The 25,994-nt window shown below is 37.4% G+C and overlaps 1 protein-coding gene across 1 annotated transcript; it reads right to left on the bottom strand.

The window, feature by feature from the left end:
* Positions 1–9,590: 9,590 nt before the first annotated feature.
* On the bottom strand, positions 9,591–25,440 carry LOC134797166 (putative ATP-dependent RNA helicase DHX57). Its single transcript, XM_063769421.1, has 18 exons — positions 25,251–25,440; positions 23,428–23,584; positions 22,806–22,954; positions 21,460–22,432; positions 20,992–21,201; positions 19,887–20,166; positions 19,581–19,688; positions 18,811–18,992; positions 16,805–16,959; positions 15,968–16,150; positions 15,180–15,430; positions 14,097–14,344; positions 13,570–13,644; positions 13,140–13,346; positions 12,719–12,793; positions 12,181–12,427; positions 11,496–11,584; positions 9,591–10,451 (listed from the first exon to the last, which is right to left on the bottom strand). The coding sequence occupies exons 1-18, from the start codon at positions 25,316–25,318 to the stop codon at positions 10,308–10,310; spliced, it is 3,801 nt and encodes a 1,266-aa protein (XP_063625491.1). The 5' UTR covers positions 25,319–25,440; the 3' UTR covers positions 9,591–10,307.
* Positions 25,441–25,994: the final 554 nt, after the last annotated feature.

A 25,994-nucleotide genomic window follows, 5' to 3' on the forward strand; every position in this document is an offset into this window, starting at 1 on the left:
AGTGCTACGAGCGTAGCGTGCCAGTCATGACTGTCATGAGTTAATTTAGGTTATAGTAGGTACCCAAGGTATTTTGATCTAAAATAAAGCATGCTTAATCTTGGTACCTAACAGATTTGAACAGGATTACAAGTAGGTACTTAAGTAATTTTCTTATCTATCATGGATATCTAAGAAGCAACTTACAGTTAGCATCAATCAGTAACGGGTGAGACTACGCGTCAAACGTACCTACCATATACCATTCCCTAATAACTTTACAAAAAGAGCTAAGTCTGATGGTTAGGCATCCCTCCACACACAATATGCATTAAAAAATCCTTAATTGGTAATATGTGCACGTTTTCTGGTGATATCACCACTTGACAAGAAAGGCTGGCAGAATATTCTCAACCTTACTTTCAGACACTTACAAATTCCAAGAGCCATCTACAATTATAATTATATTTAACTGTAGTTAGGCCCACTATTGACAAAATCTGTTATATCAGTTTAAATACCCACCCTTTCCAACACCCTAAAGTTTTAGGTCGGCCGACAGATCCTGGGTCGACCTTCCTTACTGTTTGTGCCTATAGATGTATTGATAAGTTATTTATGTAGGTACCTACAGTCCTACATGTGTTTTGACATTGTAAGTTGGAGTTTGGTTTGTTATTAGTAGGTCTCGGCACAGAATAAATAATAGTACTAGGTACAGAAGATTCTTTCTCTAACAAAACGCGTCTGCTACGATTAGGACAGATATGACCGCTAGGTGGCGACAGCGCCACGCGCTGCTTATGGCTAACCACCAAAATTGGTGTGAGACGGATGTACTTGTAGCTACCTATTGCAAAGCGACGAAATTGCGGAGTGAGCCACGCCTGGGTCTCGGTACAGTGATGTGGGTACAGTCAGCATTCATAGTAGCGGATGAAATAAAGCGCCAAAAATATTTGCCACCCTGGAATAGTTTTCATTTAGGTACTCGTACAGTTCGCGCACAAAAGTATTTGTAATAGTCTATATATTTTACACAGAAACATAGGTAAATAGGTATCTCTTTTAAGAAAATGATAGATATTTTTGAGGCATAGTCTGATCCGCTACTTTTGGTACCTACTGTTGATAGTACCTGAGTAGGTATGCTTGGAAAAGTAATTTAATGATCTATGATCGCTCATGATGACACGATTGATATGTTTGTAGATAATACTTATTGTCTTTACCAAATTTTAAAGAGCCATAGTAATATGTAACTAGAGATGGGTCGCGGGTATTTACCCAATTTACCCACCCAGGTAAATACCCGGTAAATACCCATCTACCCGGTATTTACCCGTATCTACCCAAATGGACGGGTAGATTCATTTCTTGTTGCACATGTCGATTTGTGTTAAAGTGGAGATATAAACCGAGTTAATGGTTGTAATTATTGTGTGTCATTTAAAATGAAATGGTTTAGTGAAACTTGCAGTTGTAACTAAGGAATTTTTAGTACAATTTTGATAAATATTAAAAAAAGGCCGTCATAAGAGTATTTTTTTTTAGATTTGAGAAAATTATCGTACTTATACGTTGATAATACACATTCCAACTTCGGTCGGCGGGGGTGTGATTGCGGGGAGGGGGGTAAAAGTGAACTTTTTCATATAACTTGGAATCTGTCATTAATATCGAAAAGTGTTGTATGTACAAACTAAAGAAGACATAATTTTCTACAAAAAAGGTTATATACATTTTTGTCCTAAAACTAACTGTATTTGACTTATGATCTTCCCAAGTTGTGATACTGCACAATTTTTTTTTTTTATCATTCATAAGTAGTCTTTATTTTCATCTTTCTAATGTATATTAAAAGCGTTTTAAAACATTTCCGGAACCCAGGGAATGATTTTACACGATTTTCATAATTGTACTGATATCTTAAAATCGAACTTCACCTCATAGCAACCTTTTCGTACTTAGTTTGAACATACATTTTATGTAACATTATAAAAAAATACTTAAATTAATCTTATTTATACTCACATACCATTAAACACATCAAATTTAGAAGAAAAACGAAAATACCCGCGTATTTACCCGCGGGTAGGTAAATATCGGGTATTTACCGGGTAAATACCCGCTCTCGGGTATTTACCCGGGTAGTTACCCATCTCTATATGTAACTCTAAAATTCTTTCACACCCGCCTAACTACGCTGCGCATACCTATTACAACACGCGTACTCTCACACTCACACTACACAACACACATCTCACCTCGTTCCGAATACGAATGTAAGTACAAAAAATGTGGCTCGACCAGCCAATGGTCAAGCGGTCAGCTGAGAAAGAGACGCCAGATATTTAATCCTACTGATATGAGGGAGACGAGTGATCGGGGGAGTTTACCCTTTTATTTGTGAGTTTTTGCATGGATTGGGAGGGATTTAGTTGTATTCTAAATGTGCATGCATGATTATTATTACGTAGGTATCGAAATGTGGAGTTGTTCTTCTGCTTAGGGTTGTTAAATTTTAATTGCCGCTCAATATTTGTTAGTTCCTTAAGCCTAATAAAAAAGATCCGTATTGGTCGAAGAGTATACAAGCCCACGCAAGGGCCCAGGAATACCATAAGCCAAGTAAATTAAGAAAGATAAGAAATAAAACAAAAGAAGCATTTGTCACTCATTTTGCAATAAACGATTAATCGGCAGAGTCAATTAAAATTGTTTTTCAATCGACTTAATGTCGTAACCTAATTAATGTCGTAAACTTTCAATCCCGATTGTCAATCGTACTTGCTTGTGTCACAAGTTGTGTAAAAAGTGCCTAACACGCTACAAAAAGCCTAATTTTTGGGGGCCTATTATACTATTTTGACAGTTGAGTTAACGAAGAGATTCAAACTTTCGTACAGATGTAGTGCATAATTGTTTTCCATCGTATTTTCTCGGAAACGTTCGTATTTGTCATGCTACTTCAGTCAACCTCAGTACTTTTTGTACCGAGACTGACTAACATAGCAAGACGCGTTCATACGTTTCCGTGAAAATACGATGGAAAATTATTATGCACTACCTAATACCCCTAGACCCCTTAAGCAGTAACCATAAAATTCCAACCATACCTATTATGCTAATCACTAAATTCTATAATTGTATAAGCTAATGGAACCCAAACAGTACAAAGTGGGGCGCAGCTGAGTTATGTATTTTTCAGAGGGCCAAGGATTACCCGCAGAATTACTATTGATTCGGGACGCTCGGCCGCCTTCCAAATGAGCAGGCCTCAGGGCTGGATACTGAGTGGATAATACCGCTGACAGATTTTCTTTTAATATTATATCGCTAAGCTAGAATAATACCTAACTAGGTAAGTGGTTATCTGGAGGCACGGTACTTACCTAGTGCCCCCGTCAAGACGAGCCAAGCGAAGCGCACTATCTATCTTTTCTCGAAGCGCTTCGTCGTTATTTTAAACCCTCATAACTTGGGTTTAGATTATACCAGATAGGTACCTAAACAAAATTCTCGGGATGTCAATAGTATTAGACTTACGAGTATTAAACATGTAAAGTTTCAATAGCATACCTCTTATACTTTAGATTTGTTTAATATCTTAAAAAAACCGATTTCACACTTTACCCTACATAATTATATTTAATACCTAAATATAAAATCGAAAACTGTAGGTAATATACAGTGCCATAATAGGGGAAAACTACCAAAGAAGATATCGTATGTGTTCTGTATTTCGCGGAAGCTATCTTCTTTAACAATATATACCTATTTACCTGCGTAGCATCGATACCTTACCTCTTTATACCTAGGTAAAGAGGTAAGGTATCGCTGTTAACACACGAGGTAAGGTATCCACACGTTACACCGATAGGTAACAGACGTTGATATTTCATTTAGTCAATCACTTTTTTCTAAGAGAAGTTTTATATCTGAATAACCATTTTCATTGGCCATAGCATCTTGATAGATAGATGATTGTTGCAGCGACAGTTTAATAAGAAGAGATCTGTGCGCCGTCGGAGATCGGAGATCCGGCACACCTTCTCCTATGGCTGTAAAGTCCAATCGCAACACGACACTAAACTTCCTGCCACAAAGATCGCAGGTGAAACGCAAATCTGTTGATGGTTCCTGTGAAGCCCGAAGTCTTTTCTGCTTTAAATCATCGAGCCAGACTTCATCATGCTTCGCTATGCCGTCATGTAAAAGGTTACGCGACTCCGCTCTTTTAAGGGCTTAAAACTGACGGACATAAAAATCCTCCAAATTGTATTGTATCATCTCTATACGACTTCCCCAAGAAAGTTCTCTCGACCCAACCTGAATTTATTAAGCCGGACCCTGGAAAGGTTTGCCGTATGCAGATAAGGGATTTATTTAGCGGAAAGGTCCAACCGGGTTAACGCTAGGGTCGGCGATGACCAGGGTTCGCCGAAATTTATCGCCGGATTCGGCAGACCCTGATTTATTCGCCGAATTGGCGATAATAACGGATGGGTTTTTGTGATACGGGTTTTGGCATTTGAATATGGTATTTAGGACGGTTTGGGTGGATTTGTTTACTGTTGTGTTGTCTTAGGGATGTGCCTACTAGTCCGTAGTATAATAATTATACTTCTATTATATTATAATAATTACTTTAATTATAACATTATATTTCTACTATGTAGGTAATATTATAAATGCGAATGTAACTCCGTCTATCTTCAAACTTAAACCACTGAAACGATTTAAATGAAATTTATTATGAAGATAATTTAATTGGAGTCCCAAGTAAAGACTAAGGATAGTTTTTGTGGCAAAAATCGTCCTTAATGAGGTAAAAATGGGACTAGAATTTACTATGGACTGCTATGGAATTGGAATAACAAAGTACTAATTCGTAGGGGTCAAAAGCTAGTCGACATGTATAATAAAATCGTCGGGCGACAAGCAAATGACACTAAGTACTATCAAAAAATTAAAGTAACAATGCACTTTATTACACTTGTAACACGGTTTATTGTCCAATAATTTCAATGATGTTAGTTATTAGTGACTTTTGCTTGTCACCCGACGAAATAAGAACAACAGTGGTAAATAGATAGGTATAGATAGGTAGATATTACATATTTAATTTAGTCGGACTGAGCATTTAAGCGAGCGGAAGTTTCACAGCCTTTAAATTTTAACTGTTCATTTATTTTAAGGGAATAAAAAAAATACCCTAATCATTTAGGTATATTTGAATGGATTTCATTTTTGGTGCCACGTCCATTAGAAGGGTACCATATGTAATTATAAGAACTTCTTTTTATTCTTATCGGACACGTTAAGAAATCTATACATACTTTCAAAAAATTATGAGCCTTATAAAACCCTATATTCCGTATAACGAAATCTAAAACCATTTTTGTATGCTTTCCCGCTAATCCGAACGAGCCCGAGCGTTACCAGCGGCCCGTTCGGCAAATGTGCCAATTACGATGCCGACGTGCCGCGCGTACCAATGACTTGCGAGCCATTCAATAAAATAAGTTCGGCTTTTTAAAGTTTGGGGCGATGCTACTGGCTACTTTGGCCAGTTTACTAAATAAATGGCGTGTAGGTAGGTACAATATGATATTGTTGTGTGTGTTTCAGTATTGGACTACAAAAAGCTGCGAAAAAAAATTATGCAAAGTTTTACAACTTTATAAACTCATTAATTTGAAATGATTTCGACCATAATTTCAAGGTTTACATTTCACAATATAATCAACCGGAGAACCTACCAATAACTTTCTAACCATGCAATAAAATAAGTTGGACTTTTAAAGTTATGGGAAATTCAACTGGCTACTCTGCTGAGTAACTAGCGTATGAAGGTCATTAGGATTAAAAATAATCCATTTAATCCTATGGAATTTAAAAAAAACACTAACAAGATCCTTCTTCAGACTTCTAATTAGTTCTGATGGAATTAATATCGTATTGGAAATAAACACCGCCATCTCTGTCGCCGAACACAAACCAATGGGGTTGGCAACTGTCAAAGGTTTGCATAGATGGCGCCATCATAGCTTGCCCCTTTTTCTATGAGATTTGGCTTAAAAGGCTGGCATCCAGGGTATTAAAAAAACAAAAATTTGACACAATTCTAGGGATTGACAGGGCAAGCTATGATGGCGCCATCTGCTAAAAACTTCCACCGGCCAACCCCATTCAGTCTCGTTGATTAAGTTCTGCTACCCAATTACAGATGGCGCATAATAAGTACCATATTTCTAAAAACATACTTATTATGTAAAAAAATAACATTGTACATTTATTGTCATCTTTTCGGTTTGATACCGACAGGTAACACTTTTTAAAAGGTTTGATTCCGCTAGTACAGTTACAGGTGGCGCTCTAAAAATTAATTTATTAAAATTTTAAAATGTAAAAAAAGACAATCGCAGTCATAAATTTGCTTCGTACATTAACTTACAACCATATTCCTAAGACCACTGGTAACTGAGCATCCTGTTATAAAAGGGGACAGGGTTTGAAATCAAATGGGAATCCCTCAAATAATTTGGAACAACCTGTTTGGGACAAGTCATCACGTCCACCCGCGTGCGTTTTACGACGGTGGCGTGTACCGTGTAGTGCACACTATTGGAATCGCCCGCGAATGGAGCCTTTTCCAATTTTTTACCGCGAGGTGAAATGTTACTGTGGGCTGTGGTCTGAGAGACGCGGAGAGTTTTCTGTCTTGAAGTTATTTGGCAAGTAAAAAGGGCATGCAAATTGCAATTAAAATGATAGAATTTTGATGTTCGATATATTCTTTCATTTTGATATATTATCTTTGAGAATTTTTGTAGATAGGTAGGTATATGATATTTTCCAGATTTTTATTTACCTAATCTTTTGTGAAAAAAAACAGAGAGTAATGTTAATAGTATCTTTGAGAATTTTTGTAGATAGGTAGGTATATGATATTTTCCAGATTTTTATTTACCTAATCTTTTGTGAAAAAAAACAGAGAGTAATGTTAATAGGCATTTCCACAAGCATGTCTTCTTAAAACTTATTAATGAGTAAGTACAATTGGTAATAGGCTTATGTGTCGGTCATGAACGAAGAACTGTTAAGAATGTAATCCCGAAAAGGACCGAAGGGAACTAAATCTTTTTGCACGCTCTTAATCAGTCTTAAGGTCGTTTAGTTCAGTGGGATTGGTGAGCGCTTGACATGAGTGAAACAGAAAATGGACTGAACTAAATGGTTCACAATGACGCTGGCATGAGTGCGAACGAGATAAAAGAGTGACAAACAGTCCTAAACCTGAAAGTATGAAGGAAAATCTAATAATATTTTTATTGTGTCAAACTTTTTAATGTTTAACCGTCATATAGTAGTGTACAACTTAAATCGTAATTCAGTTGCCAAAGATTTAAAAAAATACTGTAAAATCGATACATATTCATTCCAGCTCTCAACGACCGAACTGAACTAAAGGAACTAAAAGACCGAACTAGTTTGATTGACCGAGAGTGGAGCGCTCTCTGTAGTGACCGAGCAGGCACAAGCCTAATTGGTAATCCGAAGAGTAGATAAGACCAGACAATACCTTACATACCTATTTAGATATCCCGCAGGCATGTCCCTCCTCGTCAGTCTTTGCTATATAGGTACAAGTAGGTACCTACCTAATGGGTAAAATAATATACCTATAGTTCGTTTTTTTAACATTAGAAATAAGGTAAACAATCTTGATGTGTCTTTTAATTAAAAAATACATTTTAATAAAAATAAGTAACGGCAAATATGTAACAATTATGAATCTAATACGATCATTTATATTCTTTTGCTTTCATAATAGACACTAATTTTAAAAAAGCGTTTTTCAATTAAAAGACATGTCAAGATCGCTTACCTTCTTTCACGTTCTTTCTAATGCTAAAAAAACGAACTATAGTCAAACTCGTTTACGTAATACGCTTGCTCGGCATTATGCGTCAATAACCACGAACAAAATGTTCTCAGCGAATTCTCTTGCCGTTGACGCTGCAAGCGAAACGCTCAGTAGACCCCGGGCCACATCCTTACAGTCGTTAGGACCTCCGTCCCTTGGCCGTTCGCGATATGATGTATGCGCGCGATATTTCACCGGCCACAGAACAATCTCGGCGCGATTTGATTTGTAGCACGTTTGTTTGGTTTGTCATGGGCGCAGGTAAAATATTGAAGCGAGGAAAAAATTATGTGTGTATCGATTTGTTATGGATTTTGGGGCACTGAAATGTGAATTATTTATGTATACCATTTTCTTTTTACGATTATTGGGAGAATTATGTACCTATACGGGATATACATACTTGAGCTAATTGACATTTGCATCTCGTTAACTGGCAGTCAGATTTTTAAATGCCTCATTTTAGTTAATTTTGGCACAAATCAAACCTAGAAAAAAACTTATATGACGTACCTATAGAATCATTACAGATTATTAATACTCTACCTATGGCAGTCATATTAATGATCTACCTATGGCAGTCAGTGAAGGTGAGGTCTATATGTATGCGGACGACGTTGCGGCAATTGTAACCGCCCCAAGCATCGATCAACTAGAATCGAAGCTAAACCTAGTAGCTGGACAACTGTCGAACTGGTTTGAACAAAACGGTCTCATACTAAACCTAACCAAAACGCATTTCATCCAGTTTGATTTGTCTGGGCGCAAGCGCCGTCCGTTGCATATAGGCCTCGCCGGCGGCACCATAGACCAGGTTAAAAGTACCTCCTTTTTGGGCTTCCACATACACCAAAGCCTAACATGGGAGAGTCATATTAATTCCCTGTGCGGCAAATTGGGAAGGGCATGTTTCGCCCTTGGCAGGCTGATGACATTACTTACGCTTCAGGCAGTCCGCAGCTGTTACTTCGCCAGCATACAGTCCATCGTTCAATACGGGCTTGAGCTATGGGGACGTGCGGCCGATTGGCTACGTGTCTTTAGGCTCCAAAAACGAGCTATAAGGGCTATTGCTCGAGTTCCATGGTACGAGTCTGCAAGGCCACACTTCACTAACCTAGGGATTATCACGTTGCCAGGTCTCTTGATACTGCAAATAGCCTCATACACGCGAGATAATTTAGATAAATACCACAGGCGGGGTGACAATAGCGACCGTATTACACGATACGGGCACAAACTAGCAGCAGTGCCCCGTAGCTTAGCAAAGACGGCAAAAACTATACACGTCATGGGCCCCTCTGTGTATAATAATCTACCAACAGTAATAACAGACGCACCTAGTTTGTTAATTTTTAAAAATAAACTTAAAGCTTGGCTTGTTGAGCGGTCGTTCTATAATATAGAAGAATTTCTGACTGCGAAATATTAATGATAAAAATAGAAATCTACGCAAGTAGCTAATGTATTTAATTTTAATTTTTAATGTTATTTGTACTAGTTATGTAAGCTGACATGTAATTACCTATTACCAATAAAGAATGAGTATGAGTATGAGTATGAGTATTATGTTATGGTATTAATTATTATGTATAAAAGTGTTCAAAATGTGTATTTTAACTTTTACGGCGAAATTAAGTAGTGCTCTTATTCTAAGGAATAAAAAGTGTTAAGTAAATAAACAAAATAGTTTATTTCATACAGTATATAAAATTTGCCTACTTATAAAAACATTTCTAGTAGGTACCTAAATTGCATTGAGAAGCGTACATTGCCAACAAAGAGAAATAACAGATCACCGGGATATGTTACAAGTACATAATTAATATTAAGTATTAACACATTTTAATGTATCTTCTATACATATAGGTACAATAGTACCTAGAGAAACACACATTGACTCTAGAGAATAGCATTCGACGATTTTAGTTATTTTTTTAAAAACTCAGCTTTTTATACAGACAATGTACCGTCAACCGGGGTGAATAGGGACAAATTTTTAAATGTGATTTACTTGACAATTCCGTAATAACTACCCACAAATGGTATCATACAAAACCTACTATTATTTTCAATCAAATGATATAACTTATGTAAGTAATTTTTGAGAAATTATCAGGTAAATCACATTTTAAGTTTTGTCCCTATTCACCCCAGCCATCCCTATTCACCCCGGTTGACGGTACCTATAGAATTTAGCGATATTTGTAGGTATTCAGTTTAGTTAACTTAATCTGAACTCAATGTTCAATGAATAATCAATCGTACTTATATAGTACAATAATCGAAAGTACAATATAAAAATACAACTTCCAAAACAAAATTGGTAACAATTTGAACACTTTAAGCATCTAGTGAGTCATAATCACAACATTGATGGCAGTTTCGTTTCATTTTAATCTTTAGTAACGACTTGGACTATCGTCTGTATAATTTTGTTTCCTTTTTCATAATTCAACAAATTCAGACAAGGATCGTTGATTTTCTCTTCAAGTAAGTTTATAAGTTCCACTCGTATCGTTTTCAGCATTTCCGCCACCTGAAATATAATTAAAATCGTTATAGTTTGTCAAAGGACTGTCTGTCTCATTTCAATCATAGACAGAGATAATAGTACTATCTTTGTCTTACACTACTACACTAGTACTAGCGCCCAAAAAAAAAGGATGAGTATAGTTTTCCTGGTTCTTACTGACTAACAAATTGGTTTGACCAACTATGTATATCTAATTTATAATTAAAATCGTGAGAAAAAAATAAGGGACAAATTTGTATATCAGCGCCATCTATCAACATTCGCTTTAACTAGAACCATCTGCACTTGCCATCAGTAGTACGTCATACTTTGGTCATACGAAACACTTATATTACAAACAGAACAACTAGATGGCGTTTAAAAGATAATCCTGTTTTCCTAATAAAATAGGACTTTGCAATCGCGTTTCTCGTATAATATAAGAGTTATTATATTTTATGCACGGCAATATTATGTAGATAAGGGTGGTATTCCACCTGTCCAATATCTTTGTCCAATGTGTATTTTGTCTCACATTTTGCTTAATGAGAGAGTGAGATCCAATGACATTGGACCAATATATTGGACAGACGGAATACCACCCTAAGACGTGCTGCAGTGCCCGCCACATATTCAAATTTATAGGAATATGTTTTTTTTTTTTCATCGAAGACGAGGTAGGTATGCGAATTATGAAAAAACCGGTCAAGTGCGAGTCGGAGTTGCAAGGTTCCGTACATTACACAATTTTTAACTATGTATTTTTTAATGTGAAACGTGAGTGAAATGACTTTAAAAAACCCGTAAGGGTCGGATCAAAAACTAATATTTATTTGGTAACTAAGTCCCGCTCACGCTTGACTGCACATTTCTAATAGGTTTTCCTGTGATCTATAGGTAAAGACCTATTTTGTGTATTTTTTTTCAAAATTTTAGACCCAGTAGTTTCGGAGATAAACAGGGGGAATTGTAACTTTTTGCCTATTTTCTAAAATTACTTCTAAACTATTTAGCTAAGGTTACATATCCAAGATCAAATACGTTAAATATTACAATAGTAAATTTTACCTCATGTTTCTCCACCTGGAACATGATCCACCCATCTTCAAGGGATACAATAAATGTACCGTTGTGCAGTTCCACTGACAGATTGCACCCTAAAACAAATCCAATATCGTAATATGTAGTTCCAATTTTAAGACGTAGGTATATTGACTAAGCATACAGTGGCGTTCAAAAGTGCATGGATAGAACCGTAATGCCTTAATATTACGGTTGAAACATCTCCATGCACTTTTGAACGCCAGTGTACAACTAAATCTACTACTACTACAAGAAGTGTCATAAGTTATGACTCGTAACATAAGTACATAGTGTTTACATATCTGTTTATTTTTAAATAATTATATTAAACTAAAGATTTTTCTTCAGAATTCCTACATCACTTGTAGTTGAAATCATCTGTATTATATTCTTCTTCTTTTTGCGTGTTTCGATTGGATTTAAAAAAATTATATGACATATTTTTTTTGGTTTCATAATTGAAGTGTGACCAACCTGTTCAGGTCATAATTTGTGAAAGTATTTTCAGTAAATCTACTAACTTGAAAAACAACTTCCATATTTGAATCAGAGCCACGCGCGAATAATTCGAATTCGAAAATTCAGCCAACAAAAACGGTGTTTCTCCGGTGTTACACCATAAATCGTCTGCTATAGACGAAAAGGCCTATGAAATCGCAATTTCACTTACCAGAAAACAAAACGAGCGGCAACTGCGGTACCATGGAACACTCTCGAATGAAAACTCGCGACGTTTTCACTTTCTCCTGATACACTAGGTACGGGCTGTTGAAATAGCCGACGTTCGAGTTGATGGAGGAAGGGTGGAGCGCGACGTAACCATCGGTTTTCGTTTTGAATTTTAATTCGTCGGCGTTTGGCTGACGAGGGATAGCGCCGCCGGCTTGCATGTGGAAGGACTTTTCTGGGGTGAGCACCTGTAATAAAAAAAAAACATTACTTATAGATTATTCTCTAAACAAATATTGCTAATTTATTTTATTTTATTAAAACTTTGCAAACCCAAAGTTTTGATAAGTGGTTATTTTAGTAACAAGTCTAACCACTTATCAGAACTTGAACCTTCATTTTCGGATTTCACTATCGCATTGTTCTGGGTGAAATTTGTCTTGTAAACATAAGCAATATATTCTATTAAAATAGTATGTTGCTTCAGAGCGCAGTAAAAACCTGTGAAATTATAACAAAAATAAGTTTATTTATATTACCTTGACGACGTTGGGATATAACGCTGCACACAAAATGGCTGCCAACAGCTTGTCGTTATCACCGTTCGAGTTCAACTAGAAAAAAAATACCTTGTTTACTTTAGTTACATCCACAGTACATAAGTCTTATGGCATACTTATCTGGGGCACGGCCATCGTTATCCCTACTAATATTATATATCTGAAAACTCTGTCTGTCTGTTCTCTTTACGCTTAAACCGCTGAACCGAAATTTGGTATGGAGATAGTTTGGGCCCCGGGAAAGGATATAGGGTTGTTGTCATGACGGAAAGCATCCCTTAAGGGGGTGAGTTTTACTACGGAACTAGAACATGAAAGTACTAATTCTACGCAGATGAAATCGCAAGCAGAAAGCTAGTACTTCCTAAAGACCAATCAAACGAAGAACTGTAAATGTCACCTGCTGTCCAGTGAGAGCAGCAACTGAGTCTTTCCTCATCTTCTTCCTCAAGTCTGGCATGTCTGGTACGAAACCTATAGCGGCCAGCAACCCTAACAACTGATGTTTGATGTCTCCCAACATGAGCAACGTCTTGTGAGACAGGAAATGTTCGTTGGCAAACACTAGGGCGGCGTGGGTGCTGCGTTGCAACGCTAGTTGCCATTTCTGAAAAAAAAAAAAGACAATTTTCAATAATACAAGTACGAATGTTATAACATTAACCTACAAAAAGTATTAACTTTTCCGGATAAAGTCACAATTATTTTTTTATATTTACAATATACAAATTATTCATTAATATTAATCAATTTCATTACATATCAAGCTTATTACACAAAACTACAAATAATTAATGAAAAAGATATTATAGATAGTATAAATAACGTACCCTGTAGGCTCTTAAAGTCGTCAATTGGTCGCTATTCGAGCACGCGAATTCTTTTCTCTTGGCATCTGCTTCACCCTGTAACAAAATACGTAGACAAGTTATTAATGGTAATGTAATATTGATTATCAGGTCTCAAAAATCATTAAAGACAACTTGAGTTGTATCACATTCCCTCTTGACCTGATTTTATATAAAATTACAATTTAATTCATAAAACTGCACGCCTCAATTAGTTAAGACCAAGAAAAGTCTGCAGAGATTGTGACAGCACACGCAGTGCCAGTGTTATTTATACGTCATAATTTCATAGAAGTTTAACGTTTAAAATAACACCTGTACTGCGTGTGCTGTTAAGATCTCTGCAGACTTTTCTTGGGCTAACTCTAAATTGTATATGTATAGAGAAGTCAAAATGACACAACAAGACTGGCCCATTAAGGTTTGTAGCGCGTTTACTAATAAAGCCACTAGTATTTCATAATGAACTTTTTCTTTGACAATGACATAGACAAAAATGATAAACCAACCTTTTTCCCAAAAGGCGCGACGAACGGACTCTTATGGCTGAGACAAGCGGCCATCGTTAGAGCCGAGTCGACGCAACAGAAGATTGCTCCAAACAACATTAGTTTTCCTATTCGCACGTCCACTGGCAGAGCAGCTAGGTGGGCTCCAAGAGGTGTGAGTCCGTAGGATTTATCAAGGGCACCAACGTCTTGGAGGCGACAGAGGGCGCTGTCGATGCTCGGTTTCGTTGGCGGTTCTATCGTTTTGCCTGCGAATTACAAATGGGAATTTAAAAAAATATATCTAAAAAAGAGCAATGAAATTATAAATATAACTTCATTTAGTCAACATCGAATATTTTAACGACACATACATTAAACTAAACTGATTCAACATAATATTTACATAGTATTTTGTAGATGGCGATTTACTTCCATCAAAGAGAATTTGAAATAGAGAGTTACTGTCATGGTAAATTATATAGCTACAGTACATTTACTGCCATCTTTAGACAGAAGATTAAAACTGTTAAAACGCCATTTGACTTAGATCCTTATGCTTTCACTGATATGTGTTAATTTGTTATAACTATATTAATATTAACGCCATCTACTCGAGAGTAGGCTGAAGGTTATGGCGCCATCCTGAAGGTTATGGCGCCATCGCTCGAAAATATTGCACCATACCTTTGGCCTACAGTCGAGATGACGTTAATATTAATATTTAACAAGTTAACACATATCAGTGAAAGAATAAGGATCAAACTCAAATGGCGTTCTAACAATTTTAATCTTCTGTCGAAAGGTGGCTGTACATTTACAGTGGCTACATAATTTACTTTGACAATCCGCCTCTATACACTTTATTCTCTTTGCTTCCATAATACTATGCGGTTATGGCCTGTACTACTCGCAAGTAGTAAATATATGAACTCGCACTTAACACTAATCAATGTGTAACCAGGCCCTAACGCGTCTTAAAATTCTTCGCTGCATGATATTGTTAATATTGTGCTTAAAGTCAGCTCTTAAAATTAAGTTAAACTTATTCAAAACACATTATCTAAACACCACAATATAATATAATATAATAATCAAACCCACCTAAAACCTCATGTACGCTCATATTCTGGAACAGCGGTAATATCTTAATCTTAAGCAGCAGTTGTTCCAACGGTACCCTATGTATCTCCGGTACAGGTTGCTCCAGCAAATGATACTGGTATCTGTGTGAAGTATAAAGGTGTACACACACGCCGGGCATGACACGGCCCGCGCGACCTTTACGTTGTTTCGCGTTGGCGCGGGACACCCAGACCAGCTCTAGGGATTCCATGTTGCGGTTTGAGTCAAATCTGGAAAAGGATTGATGAGTTTAGAATGCTTTGTAGCGGGAGTGTAGTAAATCATAAGAGTGATAATAGTAGAGGGATAGTTAATGGTAGGAATATCAGTATAATTTATCTGGACTGGACGAGTATTGACCAGCTTCAGAATAAAGTTAGCCAGTAACGAGATGTAAGTATATATGTAATATATACCGATTTAACTGTTTGTAGCAGTTTATTCCTCGTGAAACGTACAACGGTGGAAAATCTTACTTTTTCATAACGCATATTATTATTACTACATTTTAGTCTCTTTGAAGGTATTAATCAAACAGTATTTAATCTATTTGTAGATAGAAGGCAAATATTTACCGGTATTAAGAGCGTCATTTGAACTTTGGAAATCTGTTATTGATTTATTAACTCGCAGCACATGTCGCTCGCACAAAATATAAGTACGAGCAGGGTAAATGGGCGAGAGATCTCAAAATAATTTAGATCAAAGGCTGCCTACAAGAAAAGGTATTAAATAGAATTACCGGTATTCAGTAATATTACTCTTACCGTTTCTCCTTCATCCTCCCGCAGTCCACGACGAACACACAATCGTCAATGGTGACCGAAGTCTCAGCGATGTTCGTGGATAGCACTATCTTTCTCACTCCCACCCGAGTTTTGTTGAATACCAAGGATTGCTCTTCGCTCGACAGCGTAGAGTGGAGCGGTATTAAGATATATTTACCGGTTCTGAAAATTATATATTTTTAATATATTCATAATGAATAATTTAAATATGTATATACCACAGCTTCGTTACTTAGATACTGAGCAACAACTACTACTACACCATTGATAGGTAAGAGCTTGAAATTTGAAAAGTAAATTCTTTAAATGTTGTAATAAGGAAGAAGTTTTTGAAATTTAACCCCCTAATGGAAAGCAAATACTGTTGAAAGTTACACGCCGGAATCTAATGTTTGCTTACAAAATAACTAATACTGTTGCCCCTAACATTCTCCGCAAAAAAAATTGATATGTACCAACATGGACGAATAAAACAAGAGAACCGACAATGTCATATTCAGCGCCATCTATACGGTAGTTGAGTTATTTTGATAATTGAAAATGGATAGAACCTAAAACTAGTGCCTACGTCAAATCATGGGATTAGTTGTCAAGCGGACCCCAGGCTCTCATGAGCCGTTGCAAAATGCCGGGATAACGCAAGGAAGAAGAAGAAAATGGATAGAACCTGCTGCATTAGTGATGCCATCTACCAATAACCTGAGTACTGAAAAACGCGACTTTGTACAAACATTGTGATTGTGACTCTTCTTGTTTCATTTGTCCATGATGTTAAAAATATAAGAACAGTAAGCAGAACTTTAATGAAAAACTTACTTAGGACTAAAAGTATGACTCTCAGCCAGTTGGTCGTGTAAACTCATGATTTCCGCTATGCCGGGCAAGAAGATCAAGATGGCGCCCTCTCGCGGCCAATTGTGGTTCCCGTCGACTATGTACTTCAATGTGTGCTCTATCAGCTCAAGGTTTATCTGAGGACAATTTATGTTAATAATATTTAAAATAGTGTATTTCTTTCTAACGCTGCAACTTTTGCCGTCGGTAAGGTGTCATCCACACAAGCTGAAACTTGAATAGTCGCAAATTGTTAAGGTTTTTCATTCTTAATGACGTTGGTTGCAAACAAACTAACAGTCCGCTTGACAGCAGACGGGTATTATCCTCGCCCATAGGGAAATATGATTGCGAACCGTTTCGTTAGGGAAAAGCATAGACTAGGAATCCTCCAAACGGAGTTTAGAGCAATTATTTCATGAAACCGATGCTGCCAAAAATACTGGGGAGCGGGGGAAGAGGTGAGCCAGTCCCGTGCCGTGATTGGTCCGTTCAAAGACACGTACGTCACACAAAGACACTTTGTCTCTAGGACTCTAGACTAATTGGTAATTTATTTTTCATCTCTCCTGTTCGGAAAGTTCACCTTTCATAGGCTGATAGCCGGGTGGAAAATTGCATTTCCCACCCTAGGGTGGAAAGTTTTTTATTTTTTTATTTGTACTTCGAGCAACGACTCACAGCCGTATATGCCATATTAATCAAATAAAAGCTATCATATTAGCTTCGGCATTTCAGACCAAGTATTATCGAAATTGGATGTCAATTGCATTGCATTATTATGAAAAATTATACTACTTGTATTTAATACTTAAATGTATGAAATAAAAACATAAATATTTACTAAAATAATGATTAATGTTTAAAATACTATCATTACATTACATTCATTGATATAGTTTCATTTTTTTAAGGCGCATTTAAATTAAGAACATTTCGGACTCATCCCAATTTAAGATCGGTTCGTCTATGGTTTTAGATTTTTTTCCGACCAAATTGGCGCCAATTCCAGTCCCAAATTCTGTTAGCTGTAAAAATATTTTCTTGTGTTTGACTTTCTTCATAGTCGAAATGAAAAATAGAGTGTTTAACTCGGGTAAAAGTAACCATCTCACCCTCAAACTATTGGCGCTCTCACTTGTTCGAGCGCCAAAATATCTCGGGTGATATGGTTCACTTTCCACCCTTGGTTAACAATCTACTAGTGTAATAGATGTAAGCTATGTACAGCACATTAAGTACATTAATAACTATGCTATATATTTCCTAACCGTCCTTTCTTAACACCAAAACAGTATCAAATACAACCTGGATCGATGAGATGAAACTCAGTATACTTACTTTCTCAGTACCCATCAGATACATGTTCTTGCACGTGGTTTTGCTGCACTTCGGGTACCGGGCGACGACCTGCGCCACGGTGAGGTTTTCGTCGCGAATGGACGCCTTCGGGGGCTCCATGGACGCCCCGCATATCACACGCTTCTAGCTCTCTTTCGAGGTCAATTATCTTGTCTTTGTCGCCTAAGATAGAATAAAAAGAGACAATATACTTACTTTTTCAGTGTCCATCAGATACATGTTCTTGCACGTGGTTTTGCTGCACTTCGGGTACCGGGCGACGACCTGCGCCACGGTGAGGTTTTCGTCGCGAATGGACGCCTTCGGGGGCTCCATGGACGCGCGGACGTCACACGCTTCTAGCTCTGTTTCGAGGTCAATTATCTTGCCTTTGTCGCCTAAGATAGAATAAAAAGAGACAATATACTTACTTTTTCAGTGTCCATCAAATACATGTTCTTGCACGTGGTTTTGCTGCACTTCGGGTACCGGGCGACGACCTGCGCCACGGTGAGGTTTTCGTCGCGAATGGACGCCTTCGGGGGCTCCATGGACGCCCCGCACATCACACGCTTCTAGCTCTCTTTCGAGGTCAATTATCTTGTCTTTGTCGCCTAAGATAGAATAAAAAGAGACAATATACTTACTTTTTCAGTGTCCATCAGATACATGTTCTTGCACGTGGTTTTGCTGCACTTCGGGTACCGGGCGACGACCTGCGCCACGGTGAGGTTTTCGTCGCGAATGGACACCTTGGGGGGTTCCGTGGACGCGCGGACGTCACACGCTTCTAGCTCGGTTTCGAGGTCGATTCTCTTGTCTTTGTCACCTAAAATATAATAAAAAGTTGGGCACACTTTTTTTAGACTTTTGCTTTCGAGGCGATTAATGAACATTGCAATACAAGAAATAAAGAGCAAGGAAAAGATTTGTAAGTTTTTAAAACTTCTGCTCGCTCTATTTTCTTTGTACTTATGTATTAAATTACATTTCTAGCAACGTCACAGAATAAATAATAGTACTAGGTACAGAAGGTTCAATCTCTAACAAAACGATAGTTATGACCGCTAGGTGGCGCAAGCGCGAGCAGGCGTCCGTTCCGTAGCGGTGCGCAGCAACTACTACTGCTAGACACCAAAATTGGTGTGGGCCGCATGTACTTGTAGTGACGCGACGAAATCGCGGAATGAGCCACGCCTGGCAACGTAAACGAATGCCAGTCATAGATATAGGTATATTACTTTAATATTCTACCCAATTTCTATGTTATTTCAACTTTGAAATGAGATTTGTTTTAAAATGAGAGCATAAATTCGACTGTATGGCGGGAAATTGCTACACGTATAACAATATTCAAATTCAAATTCAAATAATTAGCTTTAAGTTACATTTTAAATAAAATTTTAAATAAAGTCACACTGGCCTTTTTTGACCCTCCGCCCATAGGGTCCATTTTCTTCTAAGACGTAATTCGATAACTCCATAATCTCCTCCAAGAATATTTGCTCCACGGGAAATGTTCGACCTGGAAAAAATGCAATAAATCACTGGATCAAAGATGGTAATCTTTGACAATATTAACTAATCATTCGTGATCCTAATTGTAACTACATAAGGCCTACGACGGCTACAAATAGTACAAATAGTCTAACAGCACCATGGACAGAAAATAATTCGCACAGCCGTTATAAGAATTACTTATATATATTAAATGCACACGAACCTGGTATCTCCAGCACTGGAACCTTTTCAAAGTAATCCGAAAATAGCTCAGCATTCAGAGTCGCGCTCATGAGTATGACCGTCAAATCCTTCCTCACTTTGACAAGGTCCCTCAAAATGAGCAGAAGGAAGTCGCTTTCTTCGGATCGCTCGTGCACTTCGTCTACCAATATGTGCGTGACGGATTTGAGTTGAGGGTCGTATTCGAGACGTCGTAACAATATGCCCGTTGTGCAGAATGTTAGCCGGGTTTTAGATGATACTTTGCTCTCGAGGCGTATCTGCAATGAATGATAAGATAATGTTTAATAAGTTTATTATGTTCATTTTATTATTACTACACCCTACAATCTATGTATGACTATGTTCCAAAGCGCTTAATGTTATTGTCTATTATAGTTCACCTACCTGTTACCCCACAACTTATCCAGTCTTCTCCACTCTTTCCTCCGTGACCCTATAGGCTACTACAATGGCGGATATCCTCCTAGCCTGCGTACACACTATCTCCACATTTTCCCAACCCTTGTTGAAATTATCCAATCAATCTATACATAACATTTGTCTACAACAATTGACATACCTGGTACCCCACAACTTGTCCAGTCTTCTCCACTCTCTCTTCCGTGACCCATAGGCTACTACAATGGCGGATATCTTCCTAGCCTGCGTACACACTATCTCCACATTTTCCCAACCCTTGTTGAAATTATCCAATCAATCTATACATAACATTTGTCTACAACAATTGACATACCTGGTACCCCACAACTTGTCCAGTCTTCTCCACTCTCTCTTCCGTGACCCATAGGCTACTACAATGGCGGATATCTTCCTAGCCTGCGTACACACTATCTCCGCGTTTTCCCAAACCTTGTTGAAATTATCCAACCAATCTATACATAACATTTGTCTATAATAGTTGACATACCTGATACCCTACAACTTGTCCAGTCTTCTCCACTCTCTCTTCTGCGACCCTGTCCGCGACTCCAATGGCGGATATCCTGCTAGGCTGCGTGCACACTATCTCTACATGCTCCCGATCCTTGTTAAAGTTATCCAACCAATCTATACATAACATTTGTCTATAATAGTTGACATACCTGATACCCCACAACTTGTCCAGTCTTCTCCACTCTCTCTTCCGCGACCCTGTCCGCGACTCCAATGGCGGATATCCTCCTAGGCTGCGTACAGACTATTTCGACATGCTCCCGACCGCCTTTGTTGAAGTTCTCCAGCCAATTGTCCAGGATGTATTGAGGGACTTGTGTGCTCTTGCCGCAACCGGTTTCACCGCTTATTACTACTACCTATAAAAAATATGTAACATTAAATACGAAAAAATGATTAAAAGCTAGTCGATTACACTATCAACCACGTTCTAATATAACAGAATAGATAATAGTACTATAGAATTCTCCTTGTCTAACAAAACCGATGTTTGAAAGCAAAAGGGATCATGTTGTCCCTAACACATGTAATGTTGTCTTCCTCACTCGCTAGACTGTGCCTTAATTACCTACTGCTCTTAGCAGTAGCGACTAAGGTGTCGAGATATAAAGACTTACTTGTGATCTCTTCATTGCATTTAATATCTCGTTCTTTTTCTGCCAAGCGGGCAATTTTCTCCTCCCAGACATCATTTTGTTATACCTATTGTTGTCTCTTTTCTCCAACCACCGTTTCGCTATATCTGCGTTCTCTTTCAACACCTCTTCAAAATCAACATTAGCCCTTTTGTCTTTACCGTCACCTTTTTTATAATGTGACGGTTTTTTCTTATCTACATTAGAATTTCCTATTAATTGAGGGAAAAGGGCGTCAGATGGTTCTGGAAAAGTTCTAGTATCAAATTGTATAAAATTTAATATATCTTCTTCATTATTTAACAATTCTACTAATGAGTATATACTGGGTATACCATCCTGTGCCAATACTTTAGCTTCGTCTATTAGTCTTGCCGTTATCCGTAGGCAAGTCAAATCAGGTATTGTGCTAGTTTTGACCTCCGTTTTAAAGAAAAGTAAAGGTGGTTCATAAGGATATACAGTATCTTCTGGAAACCTGATTTCTAGCTCATAGTTAATTTGGGACTTTTCTTCTTTCTCTACTTCTTTTGCTGGTTCTACATTGACTTCGTGAGAGAACTTACATTTAGCACCAAATCGACACGGGCCTTTTAAAAACAGTTTACAAACTTCCTTTTTCTTCGTTTTGAAATGACTGTTGTAGTTAATGTTCTTTTTCGTTTTCGGCGCTACGACTTCCTTGCTTTCATACATTTTCGTTAAATAATCTAAACTTAATTTGAGATTCCAGACATCATTTTCTTTAAGTCTAAAGCTGGATTCGTATATTGATTCTAAGACAGCTTTCTCGTCGTTTCTCATTTCAAGTAGCTCCCCTGGTGTGGGGACATTTTCAGGTTTTTCTTGGCGGTCTACTTTGAAATACTTGTAGAAGAGTGTTTCTAGAGCCTTCTCAAGGCTTTCCGCCGTCGTTTCTAATGCTTCAGCACAGTGCGCTTTGTGAAAATGATACCTGAAACAAAAACTTACGATTTAAAAAAAGGCGCATCGTATCGAACGAATTATTCGAAACAAAGTAATACCTAAAGCTACCCAACAATTAGAACTACAATATAGATAGATACTTATGAATGAGTAGTAAGTACAGGTCGATTCACGAAAGCTGGCACAAATGGAAATTATATCCTGTCGTTGTGTGACTGACACAGTGTCGGTATACATCCAGTGTCACAATTTTATTGGTTAATCTGATACACACCTAGATATTTCCATTCACTCATTTATTCTACTCATACCAGATTTCGTGAATTGACCGTAACTAAGAAGCCTCGAAACTTAAATCTGTGGGCCGATCTAATCAAAATTAAAAGCCTAACAAAACCTACTTTTCCAACTTAGCCAAAGCGAATGCTCTAAGCCGCGCTTCTGACGTCTCAATGTCAGGTTTATTGTTGAGAGAGTAGTCGCAGCCTCCCTGTACCACCAGGTTGCCTCGCTCCATCCAGTACCTGTTGCCGAGGTTTGTGCCTTTATCCTGAAATCAGTCATAAGTAAACATTACATGAGCCAATATAGGGTTAGTAGGGTTAACATAGGGTTTATAGAAATATAAAGTTCTTTTCTCTCACACTGGTGTACAGGTCTTACAATAGGTACAACATAGTTCACAGGCAGTTTTTATTTGGTTGGTTAACCAATAAATGTTATAACTATCGAACATCAAATAAATCTACACCGGCTCCAACCCTACACCTCTGCCTCGAGAAGATTTAAGTCCCCTGTAATTGGAGGAGGGTATCCCAATATGGGACCCGCAAGAAACTCGGCGGGACACATATTTTCAATACATTACTTCTTATAATTAACATGCATTACGAGTAAATGAGAAAAAATACAATAAAAAAAATACATGGTAAATAATGTATTAAACTTTTTCATATTTTTGGCTATGGCCGACTGTGACAGTCAAAGGGATAATCAAATAGTTTTGTATCCTTCTCTCCTTACCTTGTAAAGGCTAGCACTGCCAAGCTTGAAATCCGGTCCATGTATATACCTCAATGTATCAAGAATCAACTTCTGCGAGTCCGGGTTCAAGCGGACTGTCTGCATAGTCACTTTAAGATGCGGGTGTGGGTCTTCCTTAGGCTCCTCTTTGACTTTTCTAAAATGAAGAGAAAATAATATGGATATGGACTGGACTGGATATGGTATTAACATTGATGGATGTCGCCTAACGCACCTGCGGTTTGCAGATGACATAATCATATTTGCAGAAAGAGCTAAACAACTAGAAAATATGTTACAGACACTAGACAAGGAAAGCGATGAAGTAGGCTTACAAATGAACAGAAGCAAAACGAAGGTAATGACTAATAGCCTTGACACCCCCATCAATGTAAAAGGAAATACAATTGAATATGTAAAGAAATACATATACCTGGGCAAGCAAATTTCCTTTTCACGGACTAATAACGAGGAAGAGGTAGATAGAAGGAAAAATATTACATGGCGAAAGTTTTGGTCATTCAAAGAAATTCTGAAAGGAAAATTTAGTATGAAGATAAAAAGAATAGTAATGGACACATGCCTTCTGCCTAGTTTATTATACGGATGTCAAACGTGGACTTACACCAACAAGATCAAACAAAAAATAAACACCACACAACGAGCCATGGAAAGAAGCATACTGGGAATAAACAAAATGCACAAAATTAAAAACGACACTATAAGAATAAAAACAAACGTCAAAGATGCGCTCACACAAGCCCTTAAGCTCAAATGGCAATGGGCAGGACATATTTCAAGATATACAGATGACAGATGGACAACACTAACAACAAGATGGAAAGGACCATTACCAGCCAAGAGGAAAGTTGGCAAACCAGTCAAACGGTGGACTGATGACATAGTAGAGGTTGCAGGAAAAGACTGGATGTACAATGCCAAACACAGACATTTATGGAAGAAATGGGAGGAGGCCTTTACCCAAACGGGATCCATACCTCACGAAAGGAGGAAAAACAACAGAAACAACAGCATAAAAACATATTTTAACAGAAACTAAAAAAGAGTTATGGAAATAAAGAGGCTATAATAATAATAATAATAATCCGCCACGTGTGTATCCCTTGCTTTTAGATTAAATGTCTTAAAGGGCCTCTGCGCTGTTGGCTTCGGCCCCACGTACGCCTCCCTAAGGTCCGGGACCCCATGGTCCCGAGATATGGAACAGACATACAATTAAATAATAATAATAAAATTAAAAACTTGAGGACCAGTGTATGCTGACGGTATAGTTATTTTTTTAGCATTTGAAAGAAGGTAAACAATCTTGATGTGTCTTTTTATTGAAAAATATTGAAAAACGCTTTAAAAAAATTGTTTATATTATTTATGAAAGCAAAAGAATGTAAAAGATCGATATGATTTATAATTCTAACATATTTGCTGTGACTTATTTTTCGATGGTGATTTTTAATAAAAAGACATGTCAAGATCGACAAGATCACTTACCTTCTTTCTAATGCAAAGCAAAAGAACTATAATTAGTAACAACAACTGCAAATAAATTGTGTCAAAAGCTTAATACAACGGGTTTATTTGATATTGAAGTTCCTTTGGTCACTGTACTAATCATCAAGTCAGTTTGTTGGTACTAAAACACTGCATTAGCACAAAGCTCTAAAAAATGTTCGCATACTTACATGAACATTTAAGTATGGTAGCGTAAATATGCATTTACTACGTTATAGTTAAGTATTACAAGCAAATATATTTATTAACAAAAGGATCAAATTATTGAACCAAGATTGTGAAATATAGGTTACCTTATTCGTGCATCTACGGGCTCCCGTAAGAAGCAGTCTTCAGCCAGCTGCCTGCTTTGGTAATCCATGGTGAAGATGAAAGGTTCTAAATGTGATAATTTTGGAAATAAAATAAAATTTGTGCTTGGAGACGTGGGAGCAGTCGCCGTGCACAACAATTTAGAATTACAGAGTTATTCTTAAGTTTCTGACGTATTTTACGCTATGCGCAAAACTAAAAGAACCTTAAACATATAGTATTAGGATTGGAATTGCAGTAACATAAATTAGAGTTTCATATTTATTATAGCACTATTCGCTTTGGATTGAATGTGTCCAAAACGTCACAGAAATGAAGTTGTCAAACGCGTTTAGTTACTGGAGAAGTAAAAATAAAGTGTGATAAGTAATAAAGTTCTTACTTAATTCAGTAAGGTCTGTCTTAATTTAGTAAACAGAAGAGACGTGAAATGTATGGGATCCAATATATTCTACTACTCTTCTCTTTCCGCAGAGACTATAACTGACGACAGGGACGCAGCTATACGTTAGATACGGTAGAGATATCTACATCTCGCTTCTACGTATTGCTGCGTCCCTGTCGTCAGATACTTCGGGGGTGCTAAATTCATTTATGATATCACATTGACACCATTCCGAAGTAAACACAAAATTAAAAAAAAGTCTTATTTTAAAACTCCTCTTGTCGCTTAAACCGCTGAACCGATTTCGTTAAAATTTGGTAGGTATAGAAATAGTTTGAGT

This window comes from Cydia splendana, chromosome 14, assembly GCF_910591565.1.
Source record: "Cydia splendana chromosome 14, ilCydSple1.2, whole genome shotgun sequence".
Lineage (NCBI taxonomy): Eukaryota > Metazoa > Arthropoda > Insecta > Lepidoptera > Tortricidae > Cydia > Cydia splendana.